The sequence below is a fragment of the Ranitomeya variabilis genome, chromosome 6 (assembly GCF_051348905.1).
Source record: "Ranitomeya variabilis isolate aRanVar5 chromosome 6, aRanVar5.hap1, whole genome shotgun sequence".
NCBI lineage: Eukaryota > Metazoa > Chordata > Amphibia > Anura > Dendrobatidae > Ranitomeya > Ranitomeya variabilis.
This window is the reverse complement of record NC_135237.1, coordinates 191652090-191672240: the sequence shown is the minus strand read 5'-3', so window position 1 is coordinate 191672240 and position 20151 is coordinate 191652090. Positions and strand designations below refer to the sequence as shown.

At 42.8% G+C, this 20151-nt stretch overlaps 1 protein-coding gene across 1 annotated transcript in view; it reads right to left on the bottom strand.

The window, feature by feature from the left end:
• ITGA9 (integrin subunit alpha 9) overlaps nt 1–20151 on the bottom strand; it is an 823989-nt gene that overhangs the window by 48669 nt on the left and 755169 nt on the right. Inside the window, exons 25-26 of the mRNA XM_077269347.1 lie at nt 14967–15086; nt 9835–9936 (exon numbers count right to left, since the gene is read on the bottom strand). Coding sequence (XP_077125462.1) covers nt 9835–9936; nt 14967–15086 — 222 coding nt within the window. The remainder of the gene's footprint in view (nt 1–9834; nt 9937–14966; nt 15087–20151) is intronic.

The following is a 20151-nucleotide window of genomic DNA, read 5'->3' as shown; positions in this document are numbered from 1 at the left end:
ATAGCACAGCCCACGCAGTATATAACACAGCCCACGTAATATATAACACAGCCCACATAGTATATAACCACAGCCCACGCAGTATATAACACTGCCCACATAGTATAGAGCAGCCACGCAGTATATAACACTGGCCACGTAGTATATAGCAGTGTGGGCACCATATCCCTGTAAAAAAATAATTAAAATAAAAAATAGTTATATACTCACCCTCCGTCATCCAGCGAAGCTGTCCTGATGCGCGAGCGGCTGCCACCAGCTTCCATTCCTAGAGATGCATTGCGAAATTACCCAGATGACTTAGCGGTCTCACGAGACCGCTAAGTCTACTGGGTAATTTCGCAATGCATCTCTGGGAACGGAAGCTGGCGGCAGCCGCACGTGCATCAGCGGACGATGGAAGGCGAGAATAGCAGGTTTTTTGTTTGTTTTTATTATTTTTAACATTACATTCTTTTACTATTGATGCTGCATAGGCAGCATCAATAGTAAAAAGTTGGTCACACAAGGTTAATAGCAGCACTAACGGAGTGCGTTACACTGTGGCATAACGTGGTCCGTTAACGCTGCCATTAACCCTGTGTGAGCGCTGACTGGAGGGGAGTAGGAGCGGGCACTGACTGGATGGAAGTAGGGAGGGACTAATTCTCGGCCGGGCTGTGCCCATTGCTGATTGGTCTGCGACGTGGGATTTCCTGGGACAGACAGACAAGACGGAAGTGGACCTTAGACAATTATATATAGATATATGCAGTATATTTACTGTAACAGACTCAAGTAACACTGGGTTAAATGGAGTGGAATATTTCTCTTTGGCACTTGGAAGCTTCTGACACTCAGGCTGAGGAGATAACCGAGACTGGTAGGACCGTAAATCTTATCTGTATAAAGTTTGCTCCAGGAGAAAGGACTGTAATCTGTTCATTTGCGTCCACATTGACATCCATGTGCTGCTGAATGAACGGTTTACTTCCTGTTATACCTTTGTACCCAGAACAGGCTGTTTTTGTTTTGCTTCCCCTGGAGTTCTATGAAAGCAATAAAATTGCACCTGTTTGGACCAAACCGCGCTGAGCGCTATCTAATGACTACCTGAAAGCATGACTCCTAAAAATATATTTATTATATATATTATTTATTTCCATTTCTGTTTTTATTCTGATATATTTTTTCAAGGGTATTTATTAATAATTTAACTCTAAAATGGTTTGTGACTTGACATTCCTTTTTACATTTGTGACTTTTGAAGAAAAGCAGGGGCCTACACTGCACCCTACATTGCTTTCCTTATTGTTTTGTGGGTTTGAGACATAAGACAGTTTTATAAATATTGGCAGGAGTTAGATTATAATAGCTTACAATAGGGTTTTTCTTACTATGGTAGACATTTTCTTAAGATCCATAACTTTTTTAATATTCTGTTGATAAAGCTGTATGAGGGTTTTCTACTTTTTTTTCAGAACAAGCTGAAATTTGTATTGGTGGTATGTTGGGGTCATGTACAAATAGAAGGAAAGAGGAAGAGAAAGTGATTTAAAAAAAATCGCAATTATAGTTTTTCCATTTTTTTTTTTCTGTACAATTTTTACCATATGAGTTTCTAGATTTATTTAGAGTTTCAAACATCAGATTTTTTATTTTCAGATTGGATAAAGATTTGAATTTATAAGTTTTTTTGTATTTTGTTATTTTTTAAACTATTTCATATTTTATTTGGTTCTTTCTGTGGACGTTGACCTGTGTTTGATTCTTTACACAAACGTCTGTATATTTCAGGTCTAATAAAAAGGAAAATTCATAGGGACATGTGATGTTTTAGGCAGAGTTACACTACATGTACATTTATATTAGGTGATATTTATAACATGGGTGGTAGACAAATCTGTGGCAACATCTTGTAATTTCCTCATTTAGGTAAAATTGTAAGTGTATACATTGTTATACATAATTTATATAATGCATTCATATTCTATATAGATATTTACTAATAGGAGTATTTCCAAGCCTATGTTTCACTCACTTGTAGGAAACTATTCAGAATCTGATTTTCTGAAGTCACATACATGGCTGCATCACATTTTATGTTAAAATTTATATATATACAGTAGATAGATAGATAGATAGATAGATAGATAGATAGATAGATAGATAGATAGATAGATAGATAGATAGATATTAATCTTGACAACCCAATAATATCAGTTGCTATAACTATCATTGGAACATCCACGGTAATGTATTTTCCTTTTAACTTAACCAGAATCCAATTCTCTCGGTGCATTTCCCAATACAATGAGCGGCTGCTTTCCGGAGCTTTGCAGATTTGATTTGTGAGAGAAAAGAAAACTTAATTTGAAGTAAAGTAGCAGTTTTGTGCGCTGTTCAGTGTCCCTGAGCCAAAAGTGTAGAATGACTATGCCAAAGGGCAGTGTCAGGGGAAACCGTACAATATTGTTGATCTTTTCTTACAAAAACATATTTCAGTTTCTCATTGCTATGGGGGTGGTAAGTAGAAAGGAGCCATTACTGCAACTCAATTGCTAGATCCTTTGCCAAATGAAAAGGCAATCCAGAGCCACATTTCAGCTCGCGGTTACATTCAATAACTTGCATTAAAATTGAGCGCTCTGGACAGATTTCCCATATCTAGTATCTCCAAGAAAGTCATGTGCTGCTAATATGGAGACCTTTGATTTGCACAATTAGACCAATACCTCATGTTCAGAGATTACATGCCAGGATATTAAAACAGGCAAATACCTAAAGTTATCATTACATATAAAAATCTTTAAGAAAAACATACATAGATTGGTGTAGGTAGCGCCTGAGTTTTGTGTATATAGTAGTTGTACAACATGAGATACAAGTGCAGGGGCAGAACAAAGCTGTAGCTACCATAGGGCCAGGGATCCAAGGGGGGACCAAGGAGCTGGCCAAAATAAAACTCCTCTCCTTTACAATAGTAAATATCCCTACAGGACACATCCTTCCCAGGCCTTACTGTGCAGCCTCCTGCTGGGCCGCTGAGACCGGATTGCAGCATTCAGGGGTTAAGGCTCCGGGAGCGGTGCGGCACCACTTCTGGCACTGAGAAACGGATGTCAGCTGTCAGAATCCATTACCAAGCAACCAAGGACAAATGGATACGTCTAAGGTTGTATAGGGGTTAACAAAAAAAGCAATGCAAAAAATACATCAGACTCAAGGTGTATTTTGGCAAGCCACAAATAAAAAATATTTTGTGAAGGAATCCGAAGGGTATGTTTCCGCGTGCAGGAAACACTGCGTGTTTGACGCTGCGCAGAGCCGCAACGTCAAACGCGCAGCGTCCAGATGTTACAGCATAGTGGAGGCGTCTTTCAAGATCGCAGCATGTCCGTGTACCTTGCGGCGACACTGTGCCACCGCAAGGTACATCACAGGGCCCTATGTGTGGGGTGCGATGATGCCGGATGTGTGCAATGAACACATCCGGCATCATTGCGTCACAGAAGGGGGCGGAGCTTAGGGCGGAGCGGGTTTGCCGCTCCGTCCAAACCGCCGGCCATCCTGAACGTGGACACATACCCTAAAGCGTTAATGGATTTAATGGCGCTTATATAAGAGAGTAAAATAAATAGTGCTGCTTACCTCCCTAATCAGCACAACTCATGTAGGAGGGGGGTGAGTATTGTAAAAAAATTATGCCATGTTGCACTTTACTTTTAGGATCGGGGAAAGGCAGCGATGTCTTAGGCATGTGATCAGTCACATCTCTGCAAGGAACTTGAAAATATGGAGGGGCGCAATAAGAACACAAGTTTTCAACTAGTACTAAACCACTCATAAATAAAATTCATGTAGGATATCTTCAGAGGTGTGCGTGTCCACGCTGCGTGTGAATATGTACAGTGGGGCAAAAAAGTATTTAGTCAGTCAGCAATAGTGCAAGTTCCACCACTTAAAAAGATGAGAGGCGTCTGTAATTTACATCATAGGTAGACCTCAACTATGGGAGACAAACTGAGAAAAAAAAATCCAGAAAATCACATTGTCTGTTTTTTTATCATTTTATTTGCATATTCTGGTGGAAAATAAGTATTTGGTCAGAAACAAACAATCAAGATTTCTGGCTCTCACAGACCTGTAACTTCTTCTTTAAGAGTCTCCTCTTTCCTCCACTCATTACCTGTAGTAATGGCACCTGTTTAAACTTGTTATCAGTATAAAAAGACACCTGTGCACACCCTCAAACAGTCTGACTCCAAACTCCACTATGGTGAAGACCAAAGAGCTGTCAAAGGACACCAGAAACAAAATTGTAGCCCTGCACCAGGCTGGGAAGACTGAATCTGCAATAGCCAACCAGCTTGGAGTGAAGAAATCAACAGTGGGAGCAATAATTAGAAAATGGAAGACATTCAAGACCACTGTTAATCTCCCTCGATCTGGGGCTCCACGCAAAATCCCACCCCGTGGGGTCAGAATGATCACAAGAACGGTGAGCAAAAATCCCAGAACCACGCGGGGGGACCTAGTGAATGAACTGCAGAGAGCTGGGACCAATGTAACAAGGCCTACCATAAGTAACACACTACGCCACCATGGACTCAGATCCTGCAGTGCCAGACGTGTCCCACTGCTTAAGCCAGTACATGTCCGGGCCCGTCTGAAGTTTGCTAGAGAGCATTTGGATGATCCAGAGGAGTTTTGGGAGAATGTCCTATGGTCTGATGAAACCAAACTGGAACTGTTTGGTAGAAACACAACTTGTCGTGTTTGGAGGAAAAAGAATACTGAGTTGCATCCATCAAACACCATACCTACTGTAAAGCATGGTGGTGGAAACATCATGCTTTGGGGTTGTTTCTCTGCAAAGGGGCCAGGACGACTGATCCGGGTACATGAAAGAATGAATGGGGCCATGTATCGTGAGATTTTGAGTGCAAACCTCCTTCCATCAGCAAGGGCATTGAAGATGAAACGTGGCTGGGTCTTTCAACATGACAATGATCCAAAGCACACCGCCAGGGCAACGAAGGAGTGGCTTCGTAAGAAGCATTTCAAGGTCCTGGAGTGGCCTAGCCAGTCTCCAGATCTCAACCCTATAGAAAACCTTTGGAGGGAGTTGAAAGTCCGTGTTGCCAAGCGAAAAGCCAAAAACATCACTGCTCTAGAGGAGATCTGCATGGAGGAATGGGCCAACATACCAACAACAGTGTGTGGCAACCTTGTGAAGACTTACAGAAAACGTTTGACCTCTGTCATTGCCAACAAAGGATATATTACAAAGTATTGAGATGAAATTTTGTTTCTGACCAAATACTTATTTTCCACCAGAATATGCAAATAAAATGATTAAAAAAAAACAGAGAATGTGATTTTCTGGATTTTTTTTTCTCAGTTTGTCTCCCATAGTTGAGGTCTACCTATGATGTAAATTACAGACGCCTCTCATCTTTTTAAGTGGTGGAACTTGCACTATTGCTGACTGACTAAATACTTTTTTGCCCCACTGTATGCTGTAGAGCTGCACGTGTGTACCAGTGCTAAATGAGTGTTTTTGTACACAGTAGGACTCTGTGTACGCACATCAATGCGCGGTGAACGTGTATGCATGCAGCAGAGCTGTGTGTGCAGTAATGTTATCTGTACGTATGCAGCAGAGCTGTGTGAGTACCTGTATACATGTTGCCGATCTGTGTGTACTGCTGTGTATGTATTCTGTTACAGAGTTGTTTGAGTACATAATCTAGATGCAGAGCTGTGTATGCAGTAATGTTATCTGTATGTATGTAGCAGAGCTGTGTGCTTTTTGTACATACTCCATAGACACACTAATAGGAGATTACTGTACTGTTAACTATTTCCTCCCTTTTCTAAAATATTTAGAGTTAGAATATTAGAGTTAGGATATTAGTGGTATTGACCCCTCCACTTATTTACACCACCAGGGAAGTATTACTTAGAATGTTTTCCAATTATATGTAAATTTGGGTTGCACTAATAGGACAACCCCTCCTCATTCCCCATACTTGGCCCAGATAAAATAAAAAAGCCTATAATCACCTGTGATGTTGTTGCTGCGGTGTCGGCACTCATGGTCCCGGGGCTCTCATGTCATCCGACACCACAGCAACAGCGCCGGCACGGGAAGGGAGTATTTCTTTATTTTATCAGGGCCAAGCATGGGGAATGAGAAGGGGTTGTCCTAGTAGTGGACAACCCCTTTAAAGTAAGAGGTTTCCTATAGCTAAAAATCACTCTCAAGGTCCTGTCTAGTCTGTGCTGTACTACTCAACGTCACAATGGGATGTCATGAAGTGGGGGCTCATTCAAAAGTTTGCAATGGGGCACTGGATTTTCTATGGAGCTAGGTCCAATCACTGCTGTTTAACAATTTAAAGGGAACCTGTCATGTCAGATAATGCTATTAACTTACAAATATATGGTTAATCTGCAGGCTAATAAAGAGAAAGGTGCCTGGCCACCATACAGACAGTTTGGGTTCTCGGAGGCACCTGCTTTCAGTCATACAGGCGTGCCGGCACAGCTACAGTCACTGCTCACAGCACTAACTATAAGCATACCTTAGAACTTTGACTGACAGGTGGCTCTGCAACGCATCAGTACAGACCCCATCACAGTGCCGGAGTGTGTTTACAGCCGCAGCTCACAGTGCTATGAGGGCTGAGTGAAGCTGCACCTGCACGCCTGCATAACTGAAAGCAGTGGCTCCAGGGAGGAATAAAGGACATTTTTTCCTGGGAACTGCACTTTCAGTATAGTGGCCGGGGACTTTTCTAAACCTATTAACCCTAAATCTGCAGATTGAGAGTGTTATCTAGGTTACAGGTTCTCTTTAAATGCTGATTTCAATTATTGACTGTGGTATTTAATGTCTTCATGACATGTGGAGCGCCCCACGGCTGGGTACTCGGTACCAGGTCCTGCTGTTCACAGGGGGATGTCACGGTGGTGACCCGGTCTGTGGCCCTGGGCACCAACGTTAAAGGGAAAGGTCTTTAAAGGGAATAAAGTTTGTGTTCGTGACGCCACCTATGGTGTTCGGTCAGTGGGGACTGACGCTGCTTTAAGGGGTCCGCTGGGGTGATGTTATAGCAGCTAGATGGTATAACTTCCCACAGGTGAAGTGTATCCCCAGGGCTTCCTAGGTGTAAAGGGAAGATGGTGAGTGGTACAGTAAAGAACAAGGACACAAGGTTGCAGTCTCTTTACCTTTACCGAAGACTTCAGCATCCACAGTCCAGAGAACCAGATCACAGGGCAGGCAGGGTCCGGCCGGCTTGGAGGCAAGTTAGGAGTCACCTTACTCAGGTGGAAATCAAAAGTCTTCCTTTAGCGCTGTGGTGGTGTAGTGCCTTATGGCTTAAAGCTCCACATAGGGTCCTCCCAGATGTTATCTCTCTCTATGTCCCCCGGGTAGGATAGGATATAACCCGTATGACTTGTGGCTTTAGGCTGTTTATAGGGACTAACATGCCCTGGCCTCTGAGGGATGCCACCGTGCCTCCTGGGTGTTAGGTCGGACAGGTAACATAAAGTTCAGCTGTCCTGCTGGTCTCTGATGTAAGTCGTAGAGGGCCTTACGATCCTCAGTGTTCCGGCCACCGGTTTCTGTGCCTCAGAAGGAGGCAGCCTGCTCGGGGCTGGTCTCCCTCTGATATCCACTCCTGTGCTTTGCTCTCCTGCAATCAATTCGGCTTTCTCAATGTCTCTTTCCAGGAACTGCTAGCTCCGCCTACTTCTGCATGCAGCCCGCATGCGGCCTGCGTACCTATCTTTAACATTAGGTACGCAGGTCATGCTGCTGTATGCGGATGCTGCCGCATGCGTCGTTTTGACGATGCGGCGACCAGCGTAGGACGCAGCCTGTAGCATTTTTTTTCCGCATCGTCAAAACGACGCATGCGGCAGCATCCGCATACAGCCGCACGACCTGCGTACCTAATGTTAAAGATAATAGCAAAAAAGTGAGAGCAGCACAGAAAAGAAAAACAAAAATCAGGGTGCAGGGCCCCTCAGGCATGTACCAAACCTTGTCATAGAAGTCCAAAAATCAGAGGCAGCACACCATTCTGGATAAAGTTATGAAGGTATTCAAATTTAATAGCCCATAATGGCAATGTTTCGGCCTGTGGAGAGCCTTTCTCAAGCATATGCAGCATCAATAGTAAAAAGATCTAATGTTACAAATAATAATAATAAAAAAGTTTATTCTCACCGTCCGACGTCGCGCGCTGACCTCGGCAGTGCAAGCGGCAGGTTTCGTGCCAAGGATGCTATGCGAGAAGGACCTGCCATGACGTCACGGTCATGTGACCGCGACGTCATCACAGGTCCTGTGCTCATACCAACCCTGGGACCGGAAGCTGCCGCGTGCACCGCACACCGGCGCAGGACTTCAGGGGGCCTTCGGAAGGTGAGTATATGTTTATTTTTTATTTTAAGTCTTTTTTAACCATGCATATAGTGCCCACATTGCTATTTACTACGTGGGCTGTCTTACATACTGCATGGGCTCTGTTATATACTACATCTCTGTGCTATATACTATGTAGTTGGGCAATATACAACGTGACAATATACTACGTGGCTGCGCAATATACTACGTGCTCTGTGTTATATACTACGTAGCTGTGCAATATACTATGTGGCTGTGTCGGTTCTGTTATATACTATGTCGACTGTGCAATATATTACGTAGCTCTTTTATACACTACGTGGCTGTGCAATATACTACGTAGCTATGCAATATACTACGTGCCTCTACAATATACTACGTGGCTGTTATACACTACGTGGCTCTGCTATATACTACGTGGCTGACCAATATACTACGTGCCTGTGCAATACACTACGTGGCTATGTTATATACTACGTGGCTCTGCTATATACTACGTGGCTGACCAATATACTACGTGCCTGTGCAATACACTACGTGGCTATGTTATATACTACGTAGCTATGTTATATACTACGTCGGTTGTGTTATATACTACGTCACTGTGCAATATAGTACGTAGCCTGTGCTATATACTACCTACATATTCTAGAATACCCGATACGTTAGAATCGGGCCACCATCTAGTTATTCATAATTTGTTAATAAGTAATTTCTTGTTTCAAAAATAAAGAAATATAAAAAAAAGAAAAGAAACAAATTTTGTAATACTGCATACAGAAAAAATCTGAGCTATGAAAATATAAATTAACCCATACAATAAATTGCAGAAAATAAAGTGATCAGTGGCTGAAACCATTCCCTACACCACCCCGATGACTGGAAGTGGACAGCTGCAAGGAGAATAAAACCTAATTTTCTCCCTGTAGCCAATGTTCCAGTAAGCTAGGAATTCTTTAAACGCCGGCGCACTATGTCCCGGAACACAGCGAAATACTTCTGGGACATAGTGCGCCGGCGCATGCGCACTAATTCATTTCGGCTTTGCCCGCAGTTGGGCAAAGCATACTGCGCGTGCGCAAGGCAAGATTGCCTAGCGCAGGCGTGTTCTACAGAGGAAAGCGAATCAACTTCAAGACAATATTGCGGCCAGCGTGCAGCCAGCGGGAAAGGAAGGGGTGAATAAAACACCCGAAAACACCGCCCATCGGACCGAAAAAAGGGCCCGCCAAATTCAGGTGACAGGTTCCCTTTAAGAAGATTATTTTCACATTAAAAGAAACCTATTACTACACTTAATATATCACCAATGCATTATAAACCGCATCAGAGCCCAATATCAGAGCATTTCAGACTGCAGAAAAAAAATAATCCAATTATAATCTGATGAATTTGTGCGCTTAATTCTTCTAGCAATACATTGTACTTACTGTTGCATCCTGTGAGTTCCCACGGGGCACTTCTACTGCCCATAACTTTAGATCTACTGATAAATGAGCCCGGGTCACAAACTGAATTACAGAGGAACTGTCCTGTGGAGCATAACATATTTAAAGAGCTATATTAGTTTACGTGATGTTACACAGGAAACATGAGAACTTCATGAGATATTGCTTTCTATGGAATCCTTTGGATTTAGACATGTCTCAAAAATGTATACCATAACTTCACATTTGTTGTGATTTGCTTAAATGGCAGCATTTTTCATTTCATTTTCAGTGAAGCATTTTTAGTCATGGAATAAATGTAATTGTTTGGACAACCAGGAGAAATGCATACAAATATTATTACAAAGGGAATCATATGGCTTACAGGGCCCAGGAGAAGCCAGTATTTTCTTTTCATACTGGACCTAATCATAGCAGTAGGAGAGAAATGTATTGGTCTTAAAGGGGTATTCCCATCTCCAAGATCCTATCCCAATATGTAGTAGGTGTAATAATAATATTAGCAAATACCTCCAATTAGAAACGTAGTATAGTTTTTCTGATTCACTGTCTCTTTCCTCATATGCAGGCATTGCAGGACTTTAGGTATCCATGGTTATGACAACTGGCTAACTTACTGTCACTATACCAGTGGTCATAACAATGGATACCTGGAGTCCTGAAATCTCAGCACACGAGGAAAGAGATATAGTGAATCAGAACAACTGTACTACATTTCTAATTGGAGGTACCATATTTACTAATATAATTATTACACCTACTACATATTGGGATAAGATCTTGGAGATGCTTTAACGTGTCTTGACTTAATTAACCCTGACGCATATTTCACCCTTGATGAAGCTATATGGGAAATGTGCGTCAGGGTACTGGGCAGTGTGGTCCACTAATTGGTGCATCTATCATGGCGCATTTTGATGGGTACTAGTACTTTTGCGCTACTACTGCAATTTATTTGGAGCTTTGGTTTTGAGGGGTTGTCTTGGGACTATAACTTGTATTTATATTTATTACCCTATTTTGTTCAGAGACACTTTGATTAATCACTGTATGAATTGAGTCTTTTATATAATGGTTATTGCAGTATTTATTTATACAACTATGTATTTGGTTCTCTGACGACATTTTTTTGTGACTCTGTTGTGTGTGTGCTTGGCACTGGAACTCCCCATTCTTCTCAGATTAATTTATGTTATTTATCTATTTATTTATTTGCAATGGTGTGATATGCCAGTGTCCACACTGCCTTTTCTTTTTTTCAGGTTTTATGGGGTCTTTTTAATTTCCCTTTTTATACTAATGTTTGTGTAGATAATTAATTGTAATTAAGACAACTACACTTATTTATGTAGCTTTTTTGTAGTTATTTACTTATTAGAATATTTTTCTTGTTGAGTCATTTATAGGTCTAATATAGTGTTTTGGGGACTCTATGGAGTATTTATTTCTTGGTAATTTTAGCATGGGTCTTTGGGTCCAATATTAGTTACTAAATTTAGAATTTACATTATGGGACCCAGTGAGTGAAAGTATCTGTACATCGCTGTGAAAAAATGTTGGTAATATGTTATATAGTGATGGGCGAAGCCGAACAGTAAAGTTCAGGGTCCGTACTGAGCACCTACATTTGTGCATGGACCCCGGACATGGAGTTCTCCCGGATGTTCGTGTTACTGTTCGGGTTAGCACCCCAAACATCAGGTGTTTCCCGCACTGTCATCTGCATAAGGCTACTTTCACACTAGCGTCGTTTTGGAGAAAAAACGCATCCTGCAAAAGTGCTTGCAGGATGCGTTTTTTCTCCATTGACTTGCATTAGCGACGCATTGCGATGGATTGCCACACGTCGCATCCGTCGTGCGACGGATGCGTCGTGTTTTGGCGGACCGTCGGCACAAAAAACGCTGCGTTGAAAAACTGCATCCGCTGCCCCCGTTGTGCGGCGTCGTTGCATCGGCACGTCGCATTGCGACATGCAGTGCACGACGCTAGTGTGAAAGTAGCCTAACAGCATGAGAAACACCAGCGACTCTGATCGGCGGTAAGATTATTACCACCGGTCAAAGTGCCAGAAGCTAGCCGTGACTTCATTGAGGTTACTGCAGGTCACTGAAGCTGCGTTCCCAGCTCACTTCAGTGTGAGCCGGGCAGATAAACTGCAGTGACCTCAGTAAGATCACCGCTAGCACCGTGAGAAAATGTCTCACGGTGCAGCGCTGAGCTCAGTCAGTTCACTGCAGTTCTCTGTGGGAAATATCTTGCGCTGAGCTCACTGAACTCAGCGCTGCATCATGAGACTTTTTCTCACAGTGCTAGCGGTGATCTCACCGCAGTTCATCAGCCCGGCTCACACTGAAGTGTGCTGGGAATGCAGTCTCTGTGACCTGTGGTAACCTCGCTGACGTCACCCCTAGTCACTGACACTGTGCTCGCAGCAGCTCAGTCTCCAGTGGTTTTCAGCCTGGACGGTCACATCTTGGCATCATCCAGGTTAAAAACCAATTATCGCAGACATGGATTACGGCATGGGACAGTATGTCGGACAGGTGAGGGATATTGTTGTTTTTTATTTTTTTTATTTTTTTTACAGGAGACCAGTGCTTTAATGGAATGGGTGAAAGGTGAGTATAACTGTGTTTGTTAATTTAAAATAAATTTGTAAAACAGTGTTTTTTTTTATTTCAAATAAAGGACTTTATTCTTGGCGTTTTTTACTGACCATATGACTATGGGTTTAGTAATGGATAGCCTATCCATTACTAACTGCTGGGCTTGATGTCACCTGAAAAAACAAAGGTGACATCAACCCCACAAATATGAACCCCACTTGCCACCGCCACAAGGAAAGTGGGAAGAGCAGGACAAAGCGCCAGAATTGGTGCATCTAATAGATGCGCCTTTTCTGGTCTGGCTGCTATTTTTAGGCTGGGGGGCAATATCCATGGTCGCTTACCAGCCTGAGAATACCAGCCTTCAGCTTTCTGCTTTAGCTTGGCTGGTTGTCAAAAATGGGAGGGATCCACTCAGACCCACCCAGTTTTTTCAAATTGTTTCAACAATTTAAAAATACGGCGTGGGGACCCCTCTACTCTTGATACCTAGCCATGATAAAGCTGACAGCTGAGGGTTGCAGCCCTCAGCCATGAGTTTTCCCACGCTGGTTATCAAAAATAGAAAGACTCCATGTCATTTTTTAATTATTATTTATTTATTGCACAGGTGCCAGCTGATGAATACTCCCATCAGCCGTGCCTTCTTTCGCTGTTATTAGTGGCAGCAGGCATAGGTTGATGCGAGTAGTACTCTCTTATCAGGCAATGCCTCTGTGACTGGAGGTAAACTTTTTACATCCGGTCACAGCTGCTAGCTCACGCAGTCAACTGACAGCGTGGGAACTGCAGCTCCCTGCTGATAATAATCATACCCCTGATCAGAGGCAGTATTTGCAGCATGGCAAACAATGGATGTTCAGGCCCCCATTCATCTGAATTGGGTCTGAGTTCAGGTACTGTTCTGGTACCCAAACTGAACATTTTTTTAAATATTCAGCTGAACCCGCCGGACCCGAACATTCAGGCTTTCACTCATCAATAAATGTTATACCAACACTATAAAATTAAAGCGTGTGATTGAGCCCTTCATGATTTCTGGAAAAGGAAAAACTAGACATACTATGATAATATAATATTACAGAACATAATACTGCAGTCATCGCTTAATGTAAAGTCCAGGACACTGTACAATCGAAAAGTTGAGCTAAAAAGATTATAGGTAATGTTTTATAGTAAAACTGTTGCAAATTCATGTGCATTCAAACTTATTATCTGCTGTCTATATTTACTATGCATGTGTGCTTAACAACAAATAACCCAAACGGTTATCGCGATGACGCAGGATCAGTATAGACCTAAAGGATGCGGGGCCTTTGTACACGCCCCTATCCAAGCATGATTGGATGGTAAGCTAATCCATTGTAGGAAGAGGTCAACTATGACAAATGGCAGTGCAGGTGCAAAGGTACTTGTTGTGATGTGATTTCATTGGCTGGCTAGTAGTGAATATTAGAGTGGGATGCTGTGATGACATGGGTAGCGTCTGACCCAGAAAAAGTGCATTGGTTTCCCTCCTTCTTCTGGTAATGATGTAGCAATAAAGGAGGTAAGTGTACATAGAATTATCCAATGATAGATAGATACATAAAGTTAAATGCATGAAAACTAGTCAATGAACAATATGATCCCCATTGGACACTTAACAGAGAAGATTCAATTGTTCCATTTGAGTGCAAATAAGGATAGAACAAAGGCTTTAAGAGGTCCAACATGCCATTTTGTAACTCGTTATAGCCCCAGCCCCCCGAGAAAGCCTGTAAAAGTGAAACTTGGTGGGCTGGCTAAGACTGATATTTATTAGCCTCAGTGATATTGATGGTTACCGAATTATTCATTGTTGAGCCATGGACTGCAGCACTGGCTAGTCAGGATAGACTAGTAATAATTGATTAAGACAGTAATAAATAGGTAGGAGTTAATGATGAGCTAACATGCTCGGATAAGGTGTTAACCAAGCTTGTGCGCTAACCGAGTGTCTTCGTCATGCATGAAAAATATGTTCGAGTCCCTGAGGATGCATGTCTTGTGGCTGTTCAACATCCGCAACACATGCAGGGATTACCTGTTTGTTAAGCTATCCCTTCATGTGCTGTGGCTGTAAAACATGCGCGAGATATGCGGGTACGGGGACTCAAACATATTTTTCGAGCACGCCAAAGGTACTCGGTTAGCGCACGAGCATGCTTGGATAACACCTTATCCGATCATGTTCGCTCCTCAGTAGTATGAGTCTCTAATTCAGGAATCTGATTGCATATGAAATAAATAATAAAGGTCACTTTAGTAAATTTTAATGTACCGTAATTGACCACTTTTTTAATTGAGATTTAATAGAAGTCATGTTTTACTACATCCCTTAAGGTAGGGCTTATTTACCTGTTTGAGTAATTTGTTGTTAAGAATTTTCATCCCCAAAGGGTTATTTATACTTTTTTGTTAGTGTGCATGTGTGTGTGTGTTTGTGTGTATGCGCATAACCATACTGAATAACTGTATCCTTACCTTTTTCAATATCTCTGTATTAAGCAACGTAAGAACATCAATATTTTGGGTTTCCTCTTTTGCTAAAGTTGTGAAGTTACATTCCACCTCTAAACATGGCCAATTTGTCTTGTCACAGTCCTATAAGATTTTAAATACATTTGGATTAAATACATTTGGATGCCGTAATAAACACACAAAAACATGGGTAGGAGAGGTAGGCAGGAAGTGAATATTGGAGATAAACGAGAATCTATCATGACCAATGTTTATTTTGGGTTATATTTAGATACATAGTTTATTTAGAATTGCTTTTGTCTTTATCCAGTAATATGCCTTTCTGTCGTGCTAATAGTTGGTCATTTTTGCAGTATGCAGTATACTTTAAAATGATGTTTTGATAACATTACATCTGACATTTAATTTCAATCGGACACATTAGAAAGACTAAGGCCAAGTAGACACAGAGCGTAATATTATGATTTGGTAATTTTGAATCAGCTTCAAAATTCCCATGGAAATACACAAAAAAGTTTGCATGTAACGTGCGGATTTTATCACAGATTTAGCCATGAATTTCACTTTTGGTGAACATCTGATTGATTTTCATAACTGATAGGCCATGCACATTCACAGCATGTCTACAATCTGCTGGAGATTTCTGAGCTGCAAGTGGATATAGTTGGTTGTATTACAAAATGCCTAAGATACATAGGTGATTTCTACAAGTTAAATTGCTGGTCATTGAATACCTATAATAATATATAGTTGAGGTCGTATATTTACATAAATTTACTTTGAAGTGATTCCATGTGAACAAGCTCTTTTTGTCTACTTCATGCCACGAGCAATATTTCTAACAAATGTCAATAAATGTTAACAAACAGATAATTTCATTTATAATTCAACATATCAATATTCCAGCGAGTCAGAAGCTTACATACAGCAAGTTGATTGTGCCTTTACATAGCTTAGAAAATTCCAGAAAATGTTTTCATGACTTTAAAAGCTTCTGATAGGCTAATTGACGTAATTTGATTTAATTTGAGGTGTACATGTGGCAGCATTTTAAAGCATACCATCAAGGTCTATTTCCTCGATGCTTAACATCATGGAAAAACAAATAAGTCAAGATGTCAGAAAAAGAAATATGGACATCCACAAGAATGGAGCATCCTCGGGAGCAATTTCCAAAATTCAGGGAGTACAGCAAAGAACTGTTCAAACAATAATCCTCCATATACACCATAGGAGTACACAGCCATCATGCCGTCCTGGGAGTAGACGTATTATGTTTCTTATAGATGAACGTACCTTGGTGCAGAAATTACAGGTACGAAAGTGCTTATATCAACGGTAAAACGGTTCCTATATCGAAATGTCCTGAAAGGCCTCTCAGCAAGGAAGAAGACATTTCTCCAAAACCATAAATAAAACAGCCAGGTTACAGTTTGCAACTGCACATGGGGCAAAGATCTTACTTTTATAGAAATATGCTCTTGTCTGATGAAACAAAAACGGAATTGTTCAGCCAAAATGGTCATTGTTACACATGGAGGACATCATCTCTAACATGATTTTAAGGGGAGAAGCATCATGATGTGGGGAAGCTTTGCTTTGCCCTTCACAAAATACCGTAGATAATATTATGAGAATAGAAAATTATGTGGAAATATTAAAGCAACATCTCAAGTCATCAGCAACGTAGATAAAGCTTGGGAGCAAATGTTTTCCAAATGGACAATAACCCCAAGCATAATTCCAAAGTTGTGGCCAAATGGCCTAAGGACACCGAAGTGAAGATAATGGAGCAGCCACCACAAAGCTCTGACCTTAATCTAATCTAATATTAATGGGTTGTGTTATGAGCAAGTGAAGCGATGGCCGGGGGACCACCACGGTGCAGGAAGACTACTGTACACAAGATGAGGTGAAAACAACAAAGGGTAGATTTATTGGGAGGCAAGGAATGAAGTGGGTGAGGAAGATGCAAACAGGGGTATGCAATGGCAAGAGACACTTTACAAGAGTTATAAACTTTATCTTGTTCGTAAAATAGCACGGTGCTCCAACTATTGCCACCTGGTTGCTGCAGTAATGTCATTCTTCCACCAGGAGGAGTGATATTACGTCTGATGGCACTAAAGGAGTTAATCTTTCCAGGTATCACGGCATCACAACACACTTCACACTCCAAACCACCAGGGGGAGCCATGCTCCTATCTAGTAGGGCACTCCTCACAGAAGGGTAAAACTGGTGGGTTGGATAGAAAGTGAGGGAGAAGCTGGCTGGGCTTTGCCCAAGCAACACCTGTCAGGCAGACAGGGGGAAAGGAGGAACATCTGAGCTGCAGACAGAGGGTCCCTGTCAGGGGTGGGATCCTGGCAGAGGCCTAGCACGAGATAGAAAGCTACGAAGCTGCGCCTGCCCCATGTGCGGCAGTATCCTAAGAAAGGACACGAAGAGAAGTGTATTGTAGAGAGTGAGAAACGAAGTCACAGAACAAGGAGAAAACACCGGGAGGAGTTCTGCCCCGAGACAGGCAGCCTCCTTCTGAGGTGCGTAGCCGGTGGCCGGAACACCGAGGGAGTAATTGACTCTACGCATTACTTCAGAGACCAGCAGGACAGTCAATTCCAAGTTGGCTGCCCAACCTTAATACCTAAGAAGACACGGTGGCAAATTATGGTGGTCGGGGCGTCTCTAGGGTCCCTATAAACAAGCCTCAGGCTATCCCAGTCAAACGGGTTTGTCCTATCCATACCATCTGGGGGACAGAGAGGAATAAATAACATCTAGAAGATCTACAAAGGTTGTGAGGACTATCCCATGGTGCTCAGCAGGGAAGTACTACAACACACAGGCGCTAGTAGGAAGGCTACTGATTTCCACCTAGATAAGAGAGCTCTGGATTTGCCTTCAGACCGGCCGGACTCTGCCTACCCTGTGATCGGTGCTCTGGGCTGTGGATGCTGAAGTCTTCAGTAAAAGGTAAAGAGACTGCAACCTTGTGTCCTTGTTAATCATTGCGCCTTACATTGTCCACCATCACCACCTACACATCTGGGAAGCCCTGGGGACATACTTCACCTGTGGGAAGGTATACCATCTAGCTGCCACTCCATCACCCCAGCGGACCCCTAAGCAGCGTCGGTCACCCTGACCGAACACCACAGGTGGCGTCAAGAACACTAGACAAACTACACCTTTAATTGGACACCCCTCGCAAAGGCCACGGACCGGGTCAGGCCACCGTGACAATCCCAGAACCGAGAAAGTCCCGGTGCCGAGTACCCCATTGCCCTACTCTGGGGGCGATCCAAGTCCATTTATAAGATTATCTTAGCACATGAAAAAAATAGTTAACACATCTAATTGTGGAGCTTATTATTATTACACGATCCACTGATTAAAGTGTACTTTGTTCATGGAACAACCAACTTAAGTTCTGTTCACAGTAGCAATTATATTCATTAAGTCTCTATTCTGTTTGGTTTTATTTTTTACTCTTGATGGACAAAATAACTTAGTCTATTGGTATAAGTGGAATGGAAATAGAATATTTCATCAAGGTTCTGTTCACATCATGTCTGAAATTTGAGTGACAATTACAGGTGCTTCTCACAAAATTAGAATCTCATCAAAAAGTTAATTTATTTCAGTTCTTCAATACAAGTTAAACTCATATATTATATAGAGTCATTACAAACAGAGTGATCTATTTCAAGTGTTTATTTCCGTTAATGTTGATGATTATGGCTTACAAGCTAATGAAAACCCAAAAGCCATTATCTCAGTAAAATAAAATACCGTATTTTCCGGCGTACAAGACGACTTTTTAACCCCTGAAAATCTTCTTAAAAGTCGGGGGTCGTCTTGTACGCCGGGAATCGCCTTGTACGCCGGGTGTATATGGTGGGTGGGGGGGGGAGTGGTCCTGATGACGACGAGGGGGCGTCTCACAGGAAAGTGAGTATCCCCCATTACCTTATCATAGCGCTGCAGCGTGGGGTCTCTGTGCTGGGAGCGGCGGCTGCTGTGCTGTGGTGCGGCGGCTCCTCTTCTGCAGTGTGGGGCCTCTGGTGCTGTGGGGTGGTGGCGGCGGCGTATCTTCATGATCTTCATGCAGTCGGGGCTCCTCCGGCATCTCAAAGCCTGGAAGCCCCGCCGGCAACTCCATCGGTGTAATGCGGTGGCCTCCGGGAAAATGGCCGCTGCTTAGATTCAGATCTCGTGTCCCGAGATTTCGGGGCGAGATCTGAATCTGAGCATGCGCAGCCCCCAGCGGCCATTTTCCCGGAGACCACCGCATCGCACCTATTGAGCTGCCTCCGGTAAAATGGCCGCTGCTCAGATTCAGATCTCGTCTCCCGAGATCTCGGGACGAGATCTGAATCTGAGCAGCGGCCATTTTCCCGGAGGCCACCGCATTGTACCGATGGAGTTGCCGGCGGGGCCTCCAGGCTTTAATGAGATGCCGGAGGAGCCCCGACTGCATAAAGATACGCCGCCGCCGCCACCCCACAGCACAGAGGCCCCACACTGCAGAAGAGGAGCCGCCGCACCACAGCACAGCAGCCGCCGCTCCCAGCACAGAGACCCCACGCTGCAGCGCTATGATAAGGTAATGGGGGATACTCACTTTCCTGTGAGACGCCCCCTCGTCGTCATCAGGACCACTCCCCCCCAAAAAAGGCACATATTCACCGGCCCTATAAGACGACATACGGTGTATAAGAAGACCCCCGACTTTTAAGAAGATTTTATTTTTTAACTGGTAAAGTTGGGGGGTCGTCTTATACGCCCAGTCGTCTTATACGCCGGAAAATACGGTAATTAAAAAAAAAACACCTGCAAAGGCTTCCTAAGCATTTAAAAGGCCCTTAAGTCTTTTTCAGTAGGCTCCACAATCATGGGGATTGAAGATATCCAGAAGGCAGTCATGGACATACTCCACTAGGAGGGTAAGCCACAAATGTCATTGCTAAAGAAGCTGGCTGTTCACAGAGTGCTGTATCCAAGCATATTAATGGAAAATTTAGCGGAAGGAAAAAGTGTAGAATAAAAAGGTGCATAAGCAACCAGGATAACTGCAGCCTTGAAAGGATTGTTAAGAAAAGGCCATTCAAAAATTTGGTGGAGATTCACAAGGAGTGAACTGCTGCTGGAGTCATTGCTTCAAGAGCCACCAGACACAGATGTATC